Source organism: Coffea eugenioides, chromosome 4 (genome assembly GCF_003713205.1).
Source record: "Coffea eugenioides isolate CCC68of chromosome 4, Ceug_1.0, whole genome shotgun sequence".
In the NCBI taxonomy this organism is placed as follows: domain Eukaryota; kingdom Viridiplantae; phylum Streptophyta; class Magnoliopsida; order Gentianales; family Rubiaceae; genus Coffea; species Coffea eugenioides.
In genome coordinates this window covers 3,311,530-3,324,625 of record NC_040038.1, presented here as the reverse complement: position 1 = coordinate 3,324,625, position 13,096 = coordinate 3,311,530, and the positions used below count along the sequence as shown (strand labels likewise).

Sequence of the window (13,096 nt, the reverse complement as noted above, 5' to 3'; positions counted from 1 at the left end):
CAACCTTACCCATATGTGTTTTGGGACTAACTTGGGCGGGATCACTTTGGGATGGGTTTAGATTGATCCTGCCCAATACCCAAATCTATTTTCTACATATTTTTTTTCCTTTAATTCATTTTTTATTTTCTATATAATTTTAATATTTTTGATTTATTAAATTTCTTTTAGTTTTATTAAATAAACATGCAAGTGCTTTATACTCAGAATTTCCACCAAAAATTGGATTAATAAATAAAGGAAAAAATAGATATACAACCATATTCCAACATATATCAAGATGGCCAAGGTACTTAGAGTGTTGAATATTTATTCTCATCATTGTCCAAGGATGACAGGTTTAAACTAACTGAAATACTGAAAATTCTTGTGGATAATGACTAGGAAGACTACTAGATTATATTCGCTGGTATGACTATAAAAATTGTTAAAAATAATTTTTGAATCTAATACTCCGTTTGGATTGGCTATTTTTTTAAAAAATAAGTTTTCCAAATATAATATTACAGTAATATACAATAACTCAAAAAAACATTCCATCCATATTAGTATATCAAATATTTTAAAAAAATTTTATCGTAAAAATTTTTCATATACACTACTACAATAAAATATTTCAAAAACACCCCCTAAAAATAGTTAATCCAAACGGAGTCCTTGCAATTTGAGCCCAATGGGTACCCAAGTATTTCCCAAAATTTTCCATCAATTAATGGGTACAATTGGGATTTGTCCCATTTTAAACCCAATATCAAATTTTAGTACACATCCCGCCCAAAGTCTCCATGGACATGGGTAACCCATTGGGACTTGGGACAAATTGTCACCTCTAGTGATGAGTTCATAAAGATGTGCACATGTTTGAGCCTTTGAGAGAGATGTTGAGAAATGTAGGACAATGTCTGGTTATCTGAGTATTAATAGAGAAAAAAATTGGACGTTGGAGGGTGTAAATGAAAACAAAATTTGAACATAAAAAGAGCAACAAAAAATATCTATAAGTGAAATTGATTTATTACATGAGATGTTATGAAACACGTACCAATCTTAGGTTCCGTTTGATAAAACTGAATCTGAATTCTGAAGTCTGAATTCTGAAATCTGAATACTGAAACAATTAATTTACTGAATTTTAAGCACTGAAAAAAATATATGAATGTCTGAATTTTAATGCTAAACCTATTTATGCTGTTTGATAAATATTTATAGCTGAATGCTTAATAAGTTTAATTTGACAATTTTGCCCTTATATCCTTTCATTCAAAAAAGAAATAGAATCTATGATTTAATTAGTTTAAAATTGTTAGGTATGAAAATGACAATATTTATTTTTAAATCAAATTAATATAAAAGATGAAATATATTATATGAGGAGTATGGAGAAGATGTGAAAGTCATTAAAAAGGGAGAAAAGAGAAACTAAAAATCGTTAGATAGAGAATATTATGTTGTTTAATTAGATAAGAATTTTGAACATAATTAACAAACAAGGGTAGATTTGGTAGATAAGATAAGGTAGTTCAAGTAATTCTATTGATTCTTATCAGAATTAAGCATTCAGTTAGGATTCCTGTGCTGAAAAAAATACACACAGGTTCAGCACTGCTTAACAAGTTCAGCAAATACATTTTCATTTATCAAACACTCAAAACATCCGAATGTCTGAAAAAATTCAGATTCAGCGTTTTTTTATGTTATCAAACAGACCCTTAGTCTTACATTCTAATCAATTCTTAACTAATCAATATGTGTACCACCGGAACTTAGGGTCTATTTAGATGGTGAGTTTTTTAAGTATTTGTATAAAATTTTACTGTAATTTACTATAGAATTTGTGAAAAAATCTTCTTTGTAATAGAGGATTTAGAAATAATAAAATTTGTTTTATATATTTTTTTCTTTCCTTTTTTTTCCAATTTCTTTTCTTTTTTATTCTTCTCCATCACCACCACTGCTGCTCCAACCTCACACCCTCATTGCCGATCGCCAACAGCTAACACTTTCGTGATCGTCATTAAGCCTTCAACAGTTTTTTTTTTTCTCTCATTCTCTCCTCCTCCTTTCCCCCTTCACTTACAATCCCTCCTTCCTTCCCTTCCCGTTCTCTTCTTAGGAGAAAGAGGGAGCAAGGGAAGATAGGAGAGAGAGAGAGAGAGAGAGAGAGAGAGAGAGAATGAGAGGAAAATAACAAGTGATTGAGGGCGACTGACGCCGGCATTAATGGTTGGCTGAGGTAGAGATAACGTTAGTGAAAGTATGAATGATTACGGATGATGGTGGTAGAAAAGGAATCGAGTGTGTGTTGGAGATTTTGAGATGTGTATTTTAAAATTTTGGAGTGTTTTTTGAGGTTCCTGTAGGCAATTTTGTTAGAAAAACTTGTCAATTAAAAGCAAGGAAAAAAAATGAGAGTGCCAAACAAGCCCTTAATTACTTTGTTGATATACCATAATCTCGAACTACAAAACTACATTTTCACAACTATAAACTGATGCTGACTTGAATCATGAATCCATAATTATAACCCCTCCTCACTACAAATCAAACTAAACTGCTAGACACCAAACATCTTCCAAAAATGTTCAAGCTTACAACTTATGCATTCTTACCTCTACAGTTACTAAAGATCTAGTTATGGTGTCTCATCTCTTTAGAGAAGATGAGTATGTCTCTTATGGTATGTTTTGCTTAGAGAAATCGTTCATCTCTTTAGAGATGAGAAGATGAGTGTATGTTTCTTTTGTCTTTCATTTTCTTTTTCTTTTTAACATTTGTTTGATTTCATATAGTTTTCCATAATCATGCTATTGGTGGGTATGTACATGTGTGCATCTTTCTTTTTCAGTTATTTATTTTAAAAATATATGTCATTTAAAACTCATCCTCTTAGGCGCACTCACACGAGCGTGCATAGATAACTAGTGATTAGCAAGTCTATAACAAATTACTGAGTGAAATTAGTCACAATACAATGATGAAATTGTTGGAATTTTGGATTAAGAAGACTAAGAAGAATTGCCTTAAAATGGTGAAAGTTGAAAAGTCGGTGGTGACAGGAGAGGGGTAAAGTTTCGCCTACAACATGCTTCATGCTTGCTGATATACAGGCACCTTTTTGGTAATATATATATATATATATGTGTAAGTATATGCTAACCGGCAAAGCGATGACTTTTTATTTTACCAAATTTCAGGTTTATGTTGGAAGAAGAAAAAAAGAAAGAAATCTTTAAGTTCTATGCCGTCGTACCTGATGCAACAAATAAATTTGTTTGCCAGCAACCAAGCCGTTCATGAATTAGGGATGAACAATATACCTTTCTAAACTGTTTTCTTCATGTAAGAAGAAAATGGAAACTAGTTTTTGAATGGAATTTTAACTCAATTTTCTACTTACCAAAAGACAGACTTTTATTGGCTTAAAATAAAATTGGCGACGAAATATAATTTGCCCCTTTATTTTACAGCTCCAGAAAAGGGAAAAAGGCTGTAAAGCAAGTAGGAAACAACCATCGATGGCCTACCGCTAACTAAGACAAACCAAGAAGAGGAAGACCACAACTTTTTTGGATCTGAAGCAAAATCAGTACAATTGCTGGGGTAAGATCATCTTTTTACCTTGAATTCAGAATAAAATAACCAAATTTTTTAGTAAGAAAAAGACATAAATAGACAAATGATAAGAAAAGTCGTTTAGAAACAGAAGAGAAGCTGGACACCAGCTAGTAGATTGATTCAGAAGAATTTGAGATTCAATAGTCAGAATCCAGCGGTAACTTTCTAAATTCCCCAAAAAACGAAAACACTTGAGACTTCGAAGGACTACACAAGTTTTCCATATTTACAAACTTTGAACCAACTGGGGAAACACCAAAATTTCTTCCCCTTCCTAGACCCCTTCCAATTTTACAGTCGAAAAGATAAAATTCCCTGACCATTAATAAGAAAACTCCGTACGTTGTAACCGATCTTTAAGGATTCCACTGTACAAAGCCACCCGGTTTGCTGGCATTCCGCAAGAAACGCTCTGAATTCTTGTTGACTTCCGACCGTGCTCCCTCCTGTAGTCTTCACCGTTCCTACTTGGCTCCTTCACATCTGCTGCAAACTGGACTCTTTTCTTCTTCTTGTTTTTCTCCCCTTTCTTTCCACCTAATTTTAGACAAAACCCACAAAGGATTTTAATTCCAACCAATTTACCCCCTCTTCCCACCAACAAAAAGTAGAAAAAAAAAATAAAAGAAAAAGAAAGAGTTCAAGAAAGTTTTGTTGACCAAGAAAGATGGGAAAATTTTATATTCGTACCTGAAGACAAGCAGGGTTTCAAATTCTGCTTTTGTTGATGGGCATCTCGAGTACGGGCCAACTGGGTTGTCGATGGGAAATACTTTTCACGGCAAAGATCAAACAGGATTATGGTGCCAGCTGAAACGGCCATTGCTGTCGCCAAGACCAGGCCTTGTGAGATAGAAGACATGATTGTGGTTGAATTGAACTGAGGACAGAAGGACAAAAGCCTGGCCTAATAATGAAGGACAAGTTGACGTGAAAAGAGAGAAGAAAAATCTTTTTTTTTCCTTTCTTTTTTGGCTTTAATAATGTGCTCAATGTTAAGCAGTAATTGGGGCTGTTGACGATTAGTTTGGGTGGGGATGTGACGAGAAGGAACACTTGTGAATTATGATAAGGTGGGGGTTGTAGTAGTAGATTTATTGGAGGAATTTAGAGTTTTGGTTTTAATAATAATGCCGGGCAACAGAATCTGGAGATTTCCGGTTTGGTTTTGGCTTTTTTGTGTTACTATGGATGAGAATTGGAATGAATGGGAAAAGTGAGGGAGTTGTTTGGCGGTTGATTTAGGAGATTCGGCTTCTAATAAAAGTGCACCGCACGGCAGTGGAAGGCTCGTTGGGGTCAATAGTTGAGTCCCAATTGGCTTTCATGCGGTGCCCACGGCCGGTGTAAAACGTACGTATTAATAATGGTCCATGAGCCGTAAATGGTACTGCGGGAAGAGAAGTATTAATATTGGGAAAAGGAAAGGGGAAGGAAGACGGGTTTCCCTACGAAACTATAAGTCCAAAAAAGTCAAGAGACTCTCGTGATATTTTTTTTTTTCCATGGCGTGGGTCTGAAGGAGTTGAGGACTTGATAGATAAAAGGATCAATCATTTGTGATCCCGCACAAAAGAAGCATCATCGTCTTAGGCTGTCTTGCGTCATTGCTGTTCAAGTTGGAATTGGCATGCCCAGCTTTAGGGCCATTAGGCCATGTGAGTTCTGGCACTTGTTTTGGCCTGCTGACTAGTCCTCTAAAAGACAATTAAGTCAAGAAGAATTTTTGGGGCCTTACAAGTAAGATATGGAGTTTTTTGCTTAATTCTCGGTCGATGTGGAATTTTTGGCATCCTATTAACATTGCTACATTATATTCATAATTGATTGACTTTTACCGAAGGGACCTAATGTTAGGAAAAAAAAAAAGAAAAAAGCATTGGAAGCGGGCGAGGATATGGAGGAAATCGTATTAAAATTAATTATATCTACAATTACGCATTTATTAATGCAATTGTGTCATTTTCTAGACAATAGTGAAGTCCTTGCTTATAAATTCTAAGATATGACCAGTATTTACGAGTCCAAAAGTAGCCAACGCATAAAAAATTATACATTGAAAGTCCACAAACATTTAAGAAATCAAGTCGTACATCATGGAGCCTTATGATGTACCTTTAAAACAATTATTTTTATGAAGTCATGTTAAGGACATGAGTCAGAATAATATCCTATTTTGTAACCCAATTCAGTATTTAAATTTAATGGATTCAGATTTTAATATGTTCAGGTGTGTTTGATAACAAAAAATAGAACATTTGAATTAATTAAATGGCATAAGCAAAATTTGTTCCAAAAAATAAGTGATAAGTTATTCACTTATCATTTAATATGATATACACGCAAATGTATCAAATTTGGTACTTAACAATTTAGGCGCTTGAGGGATTTAGACTTCTGTTTCATACTTCATGCAAAGTGTTGGTAACGCCTGGATTTAGAGATTTTATGCTAATGACGTCTACTTAATTTCACAAGATAAGTTGGATTACCATTAGTTTTCGTTTAGATTCTTTAAATTTTGCTCAATCTACATGGTGCTTTTTTGGATCAAGTCTGGATATGACTATTTCAATCTGAGAAGGCATTTGTACTCCTAAAAAGTCCGTTAAAGTGCATAATTCATGCAAATCATATGGAATTAAATGGATATTATAATTTCATCATACGTATTTATTTATTGAGTGCATCCAACTCAATTGCCTAATTATTGGTGCTCTTCGTCTAGTTTTCATTTTATATGAAATCATAGGGGATTGCATGACTAATTTAAAAATTTAGAAGGGCCACGTGATGAGATGAAATACGATCGGGGGTTTATATGTAATTTAACAGAGAGAGAGAGAGAGAGAGAGAGAGATTCGTTGGTTTGTCGGCCAAATTGCTTCGCGTAAGCTTCCTGACCTCTTTGTCAAGGTCAAGTTGGAGCAAGCATTATCAAAACAGTCCTAGTGCCAATGGAGACTAAGCAATTACCAGCATACATCACTCAATTCAGGAAAGCAACTCGCTCCATGCCCCTAGTCGTGTCCTAATGAATGTAGACCCCCATCAGGTAATATGATCGATTGATAACTTTACAATAAACTCTAATCCATATCGAAACAATTAATTCCTTCTCAAACCAATATGCAAAGAATTCTAAGAATCCGTTTCGATTGTTATTTTTGGAAGTTCTTATAAAAAAAAATAGTTTAACAATTTGATGTATGTGAGATAAAAAAGTGATTATTTGATGTATGTGAGATAAAAAAATGATTGAGAAATGCGTTTACAGAAAATGTAAAAATTTTTCTGCAAAAAATCACAATCCAAACAAACTTTTATAAAGGCTCATCTATAAAGTCGAAGAATTTGAATTGTGACTCGGCATAGGTCTTCAAAATGGTATAGTGCATAGTTTTAACATTTTAGCAAAATTACTACAAGGTAAAATTTTGAATGGTGGACAAATATCAGAAGATTAAACTTTTTATGCACTGACAATATAGTACAATTTTTTTTTTATACCAATAGTTTTAGATGTATGTCACATGTGTCTGATTTTAGTTTCAAATTTAAATTCATGTTACGTGATATGAACTAAACTTGGTAGCATAAAAAAATTATACACTGACAATACATAAAAAAGGTTATCCAATATCATATGTTTCCAAAAATTTTAATAAATTATATTGCTATTAAACCTTTGCTCCCACTCCCAAAAGATTGATAATTAATCCTTGCGCCCCAAACTCGAATATATATTGACTTTGTTAAATTAAAGGACTCGGAGATATTTAAAAATCATTAGTCCAAGTTCAATAGTATATATTAAAGTACTAATTACAATCATATCAATGTAAATATCTTAGTTTAGTATTTATTGAATTACCAATAAAAAAAATTGTTTGGAATTATTGTTAATCGTGACGTAAAGAACTTTATGCATTGAATACAAGGAGATTGAAAAATAGGTCAAGAATAAAGGACCAATGAGAATTGAGTTAGTGGGGGCAAAATAAATATATTTTTTTAGTTAGTTTGTTTATTTCTTATTATGAGAGCTCTAAAATGTTAGTTTTTAGGCGGGAGGTAACTAGGTATCAAGTACACTGTGAAGCTGAAAATTCAAAACTAGCTATTACCATATAGTAATATTTTATGTTTGCCTTCAAAATCCAAATCCTGATTCGGCCAGTGGCCTGTTTCATTTTGTTTTTGTTTTTGTTTTTGTTTCGTACGTGGGATGGAGTGGCGGGGCAGATGGAAGGAATTGAGCGGAAGAAGTAACAAATTCAACGACTTCTTAGGCCGCTCGGGACTTGTCACGTTGTGGACTGCCTATACCGGACCAGTTCGAGTGGAGGCGACACGTGGAATTTCAAATATCTAAATTAGTATTCCTGTACTGTACTTGCTGCTCCACCTGGACAGCCCGCCACTGAGTGGAGGAGAGGGACGGTTTTGTTAGGTTAAGGGCACCGCCCTGCCCCCGCTTTTGATTTTTGAGTTACTTTTAAGTACTGTTGGAGTAGTTGACAGTTGGTGGAGTGCCTCGTTATCAAATCACAAGTTTCGCTTTCACTTTCTCCTCCTCAACTCAACTGAAGATTATTTAACACAGTCCCAGAATGGAAAGGCCAAGATAGTGCATGCACTGTTATAACAAAAATACTCTACAGATTGAGATTGAATTTGTGGGAGGACCCATTTGCCCACCTTTCAGTTTCTTCATCCCTCACTCGTCTCCTTCCACCACCACCACCACCACCACCACCACCCATTTGTTTCAGGCACCCGAACCCGATTGAATTTGTGGGAGGACCCATTTGCCCACCTTTCAGTTTCTTCATCACTCACTCGTCTCCTTCCACCACCACCACCACCACCACCACCACCACCACCACCACCACCACCCATTTGTTCAGGCGCCCGAACCCCCCCCCCCCCCAGGACACACAAATGCTCCCTCTTTTTTATGCTGCTACCGACTGGGAGATTATGCCTAATATTGAGAAACGCATCGAGGCCTCTCTCCACAGTCCACACGGTACAAATTACAGCAATTTGGACCCAGTTGGACAGAAGAATCAACTGCACAGAACAGAACCCCCTGCCCTATTCAGAAACTGCACCTTCAATTTAGACGACAAAATTAGTTGTATCATCATTTGAACAGAATATTATTTGAAATAATAATTATAGTATTTTTTTATGTGAAGTATGTAAAATAAAAAAATAATTTAAAAAAATAAAATATATGTTTATAATGCAAGCAAAATATTTTTGATAAAATTAAACAATTCAAACGCACCACACGTTCTGTTTCTTACTGACCCACAAAAAAAAAAAAAAAAAAAAAAAACTGGCACAAACTAATGCAAATCAAAGTACGAACTAAAAAGTTTCCATTTTCTGAGAAATAAAGGTGGTCATGCATCCAAACGAGAAACCGCGGCGTCTGAGGGGTGATACAAAGGACGATTTCTACACCAATCACTCAGTTACGTCAAATTGACTTCCAGCCCAATCAGCATCACTACAATTCTTGAAACACTACGAGAAACAACCCTGAAATGAAACATCACGTCTGCAGATTAGGACAGTAGACAAAAATTTATTGTTCCCCTTGCACCGGAACTAATAGGTTCCCGCTTGCTAAAACTGAAAAAGTCGGATCTGGCATCCTTAGGTAGTAAGGATGGGAGGAAGGTAGTCAGATTTAGTGCCGAGAATACGGGCCTTGGTGTCCGGGAAGAACTCCATTCCTGGGAGCTCTGTTACATCTCCTTCACCAGCAACCCCAATGGGGTATCGGAGCAAATGACCTGGGAGGTCTCTCTCTACACTCTCACTCGCATAGAGATCCCAATATTTTTCGGCAGCCTGATTTACCTTTGCGATGCATTCCTCACTTTCGGGATGGAGGAAAGTATCGTCCAGCATGCCCAAGTGTTCATACCATAGTGACATTCGGAAACCATGGATCTGACCCCTGGCCGGCTGCCTGGTTGCCAAATGATAGGGCTGGTAGGCCCCCATTGCTATTTCAGAGTCCCTAGAGCCATCCATTGATCTTTGGTTGATGTTGGCAGATCCAATTATAATGTACTCGTCATCAACTGCCAGAAGACAAAGTTAGAACACGAAACCCCCAAGACTGCCAGAAAACAAAAGTTAGAACAAAAAAGGGAAGCAGCGATGCACACGAATTCACAACGGGTGCACTTTTGCATAAAAGCAAGGACTGACCAAATTCATGAGCTCTTCTATCTGCGTCTAAATGTTTGTAAATTTTTAACAATATGCAAAGTGGAGAACTTTGAAAACATTTTTCAAAGGGAGGTTACAAATAATGACCGAAAGATACTACTTACCAATCATCATCTTGGTATGGACGTATATCATGAAGCGCCGAGCCTCCTGAGCTCTAATGTAGTCTGAATCAGGCTCTGGCTGTTCAGAAGGTTCATACTCACCACTCCTCTTCACCTCCCGGTTCCCCAGGCAGAAGAATGTCAAATAGTTCCTGGGATCCTCCTCCAAGCCCTTATCCCTCAAAGCCTTGATAATATCTTTGTACATCATCTCCATCGTCCTCCTCTGCCAATCTAATATTGCCTGAACTGATCCACTCTCAGGGATACCTTCTGGCCACATTGGGACTACAACATAGACAGTGAACCTTTCCCCAGCCTCAATTTTACTAGCAATCTTCAGAGACAGTTCCTTAGGAATGAGATGCAAAGCACCAACATCTTCAACCTTGATGTCATCAGCTTTCCAGCCAAAACAGCTTCCAAGAAAATACTGGTTTTCAATATAAATAAAATTCTTTGCTCTACGAATAGCATGAATATAAGCATCCTGGATGCTTCTGTCAATAATGTTATCTTTCCCACTGACAAGACCAGCTCTCGCTGCATCTTCGGGTGTCTCAGGGAAGCCAAAAGCAGCTCCACCATCAATAGATCTGAAAAGCTGTACATGCCATGACTCATGGTCATCAGGGAACATTACTGGAGATGGGGGAATAATGATATCATCGAGCTCTCTCAAGTTAACCAGGATGTCCTTCCCACCTTGCTTTCTCCATCTCTGCTCAAAATTAAACAGAACATCCCAAGCAATTGGACCTTCAAGGCGGGAGTGAATATCATGCCAAGGCTCCCTAGGTCCACCTTTGGTTATTGAAGCACCAGTGAAATTAGGTTGATGGAAATCATCATGATGAGCAGTATCCAATGTCCTGAAAAGTGAATGGAAGGGAGTATCATATCTTCCATCACAAAGATCTATACCCCCGACAAAACTCACGATTCTCCTTTTCTGTGGCTCACCACCAGGCATGTCACTATCCACCACCACAATTTTCTGGTGATGAGTGAACATGGTTGAAATTTGTAAATCCTGCACGAAGCTTCCACCATCATCGGGATTGCGAGGGCATAGGACACAATGCACATCTGTACCTTGAAAGAATTGTTCAGTTTCTTCATCATGGGTAGCCATTAGACCATCCTTCTTCAGCAGACCCACTGAGGTTCTGTCATCCCAAACAAGCATGAGAACCCTAACACCTTCACTTGCCTTCTTCTTAAGCAACTCACCAATGGTAACATCTCCTCCTGGCTTTTGCCTCCTTGAATCCCTTATCAAGGTGATTTCAGTGTACACAGACCACCCAGTAATGTAAATCATGTGCTTTGCATTAGAAATTGCATCGAAAATATCTTCCCAGCATCTGTGAGGTTCATAAAGCTTTCCCCCAGCAAGGGGAATTCTTGGGACGAAATTGTCCGGGATATGAGCATCTTGATACAGAGAAACCCGACATCCTGTTCTCTGTGAATAGAAAGTGTAAGGGACTCCAGGAAATTTGGAGCTTCTAATTCCACGAGCCCAATTACGATCTCTAGTCACGTCAAAATATTGTAGCTTCACTTGAATTTTAGACTCTTCCTTGATGGGATTTTTATCCTCATCCAGTATCTCCACCCACCTATCTATCTCTTCTCCTTCTAAGAGTTCATGAACTGGTACATAAGCTCTTCCAATTAAAGTAGCACCAATGGGATTATCATCTTTAACTGTAAATATAACATTTGAAGCTTCATGGGCACAGTAAATGTGAAAAGACTCGTACCACCTTGGGTTATTTGGTTCATTCTCAATCATTCTAGTTCTCCCAACTCTAGCCTTTTCCAGATCAATGGTTGCATAAATTTTGGGAGTTCCTTTGCCAAAACCAACAGTTTCTTCAATGTTTGCCATCAACTACAAGAAGATTTGAACAGGGAGAACAACCATCAGCAGAAGACGAAGTGCCCAAACACGCAGTAATTACCATCCGACATCAAGCACGGTAAAAAGAAAATATACATATTTAAATGAATGCTAATCATTTTTTTAACTAGGGAACTGAACAAAATCTCTAAAACAATTTGGTTAAATGAGAACAACATTCAGGAAAAGGAGATTAACGTAATTATTTCTATAACTGACTAATTTAAACTTCGTACAGCTATAGATGAATACTCAGCTAGCCAGTCGAAAGCTTAGGAAATTAGGAGATCAAAGTTGACAAGATCTCCGTAAGTGCTCTCACCAATCAATCATGGAGACTGTGCACATACAAACAAATATTCAGGGAAAGCAACACAGATTTGAGACACAGGTTTAAGAAATCATTCAAGAAAGAGCACAAGTGTGCAGATTTATCGATCACATAAGCATTCCAATCATCTACCATCAAATTATGCAATATAGACCATCAAATAAACATGGGAGTTCGGCAAGAGAATAGATGAGCTGCTAAATCCAAACAAACACCCTAATGGTGCTCCGATCCAAGTTCCAAAAGGAAGGGGATCAACGTATATACCTTGCGGAAGACATTGGGGCCGCCTCCTTCGCCATGGAGCTTGTCAACCTCGAGGATCGTGACATGGAGAGTCCCGTGAAGCAAAACCGGATCCATTTTCACCTGCACGTATAAAACCACAGCATTACTCAAAATCTAGGCTCGTATAAGACCAAACAAACATTCAACAATGACCCATTCAGGCATAAATACTAACATCTAATAGGCAATCAAGAAAATGATGTGAAAAGTTCCAAGTCTGTAACAGATCTGAAAAGCTTACTTTGATGGGTTTGGAGGGGAGAATACGATCGGATCTTCAGTGTAAAACAGAGAGTGGGAAAGCGAGCTTATAGTGATCCGAGAAAGCTGTCTGTTGAAATGGATACGGGAGGGCCTTGGATATTACTAGTTTATTTGAAGGGCCCGCATCTTATTTTGCCATTATTCTGAGCTACGTGTTCTTTAATTGTCTTCTCATGCCGTGTGGGATCTCAAAATAGTCGGCCATTTCCATCATAACAATAGTCTTTCCCTGAAACAGGAATGGAAGGACCAAAATAAGGGTATGTTCAAGTGAAATGTAAACTTAATGCTCCTAATTTAATAACGGTGTATAGACTATTAGATGTATGA

The 13,096-nt window shown here is 37.0% G+C and overlaps 2 protein-coding genes across 3 annotated transcripts; both read right to left on the bottom strand.

Annotated features, from left to right (window-relative positions):
• Positions 1–3,692: 3,692 nt before the first annotated feature.
• LOC113767928 lies at positions 3,693–4,961 on the bottom strand. The gene is made up of 2 exons (XM_027312132.1): positions 4,306–4,961; positions 3,693–4,152 (listed from the first exon to the last, which is right to left on the bottom strand). The coding sequence occupies exons 1-2, from the start codon at positions 4,475–4,477 to the stop codon at positions 3,938–3,940; spliced, it is 387 nt and encodes a 128-aa protein (XP_027167933.1). The 5' UTR covers positions 4,478–4,961; the 3' UTR covers positions 3,693–3,937.
• Positions 4,962–8,976: 4,015 nt separating this feature from the next.
• Positions 8,977–12,880, bottom strand: LOC113768436 (phospholipase D alpha 1). Of its 2 annotated transcripts, none has more exons than XM_027312786.1 (4): positions 12,742–12,880; positions 12,482–12,587; positions 9,975–11,874; positions 8,977–9,719 (listed from the first exon to the last, which is right to left on the bottom strand). In XM_027312786.1, exons 2-4 carry the CDS (start codon positions 12,575–12,577, stop codon positions 9,286–9,288), a joined length of 2,430 nt encoding a protein of 809 aa, XP_027168587.1. In that variant the 5' UTR covers positions 12,578–12,587; positions 12,742–12,880; the 3' UTR covers positions 8,977–9,285. The 2 variants fall into 2 exon arrangements, with proteins under 2 accessions (XP_027168587.1, XP_027168586.1); XM_027312785.1 differs by having other exon boundaries at positions 12,482–12,583; positions 12,744–12,880.
• Between the last annotated feature and the right edge of the window lie 216 nt (positions 12,881–13,096).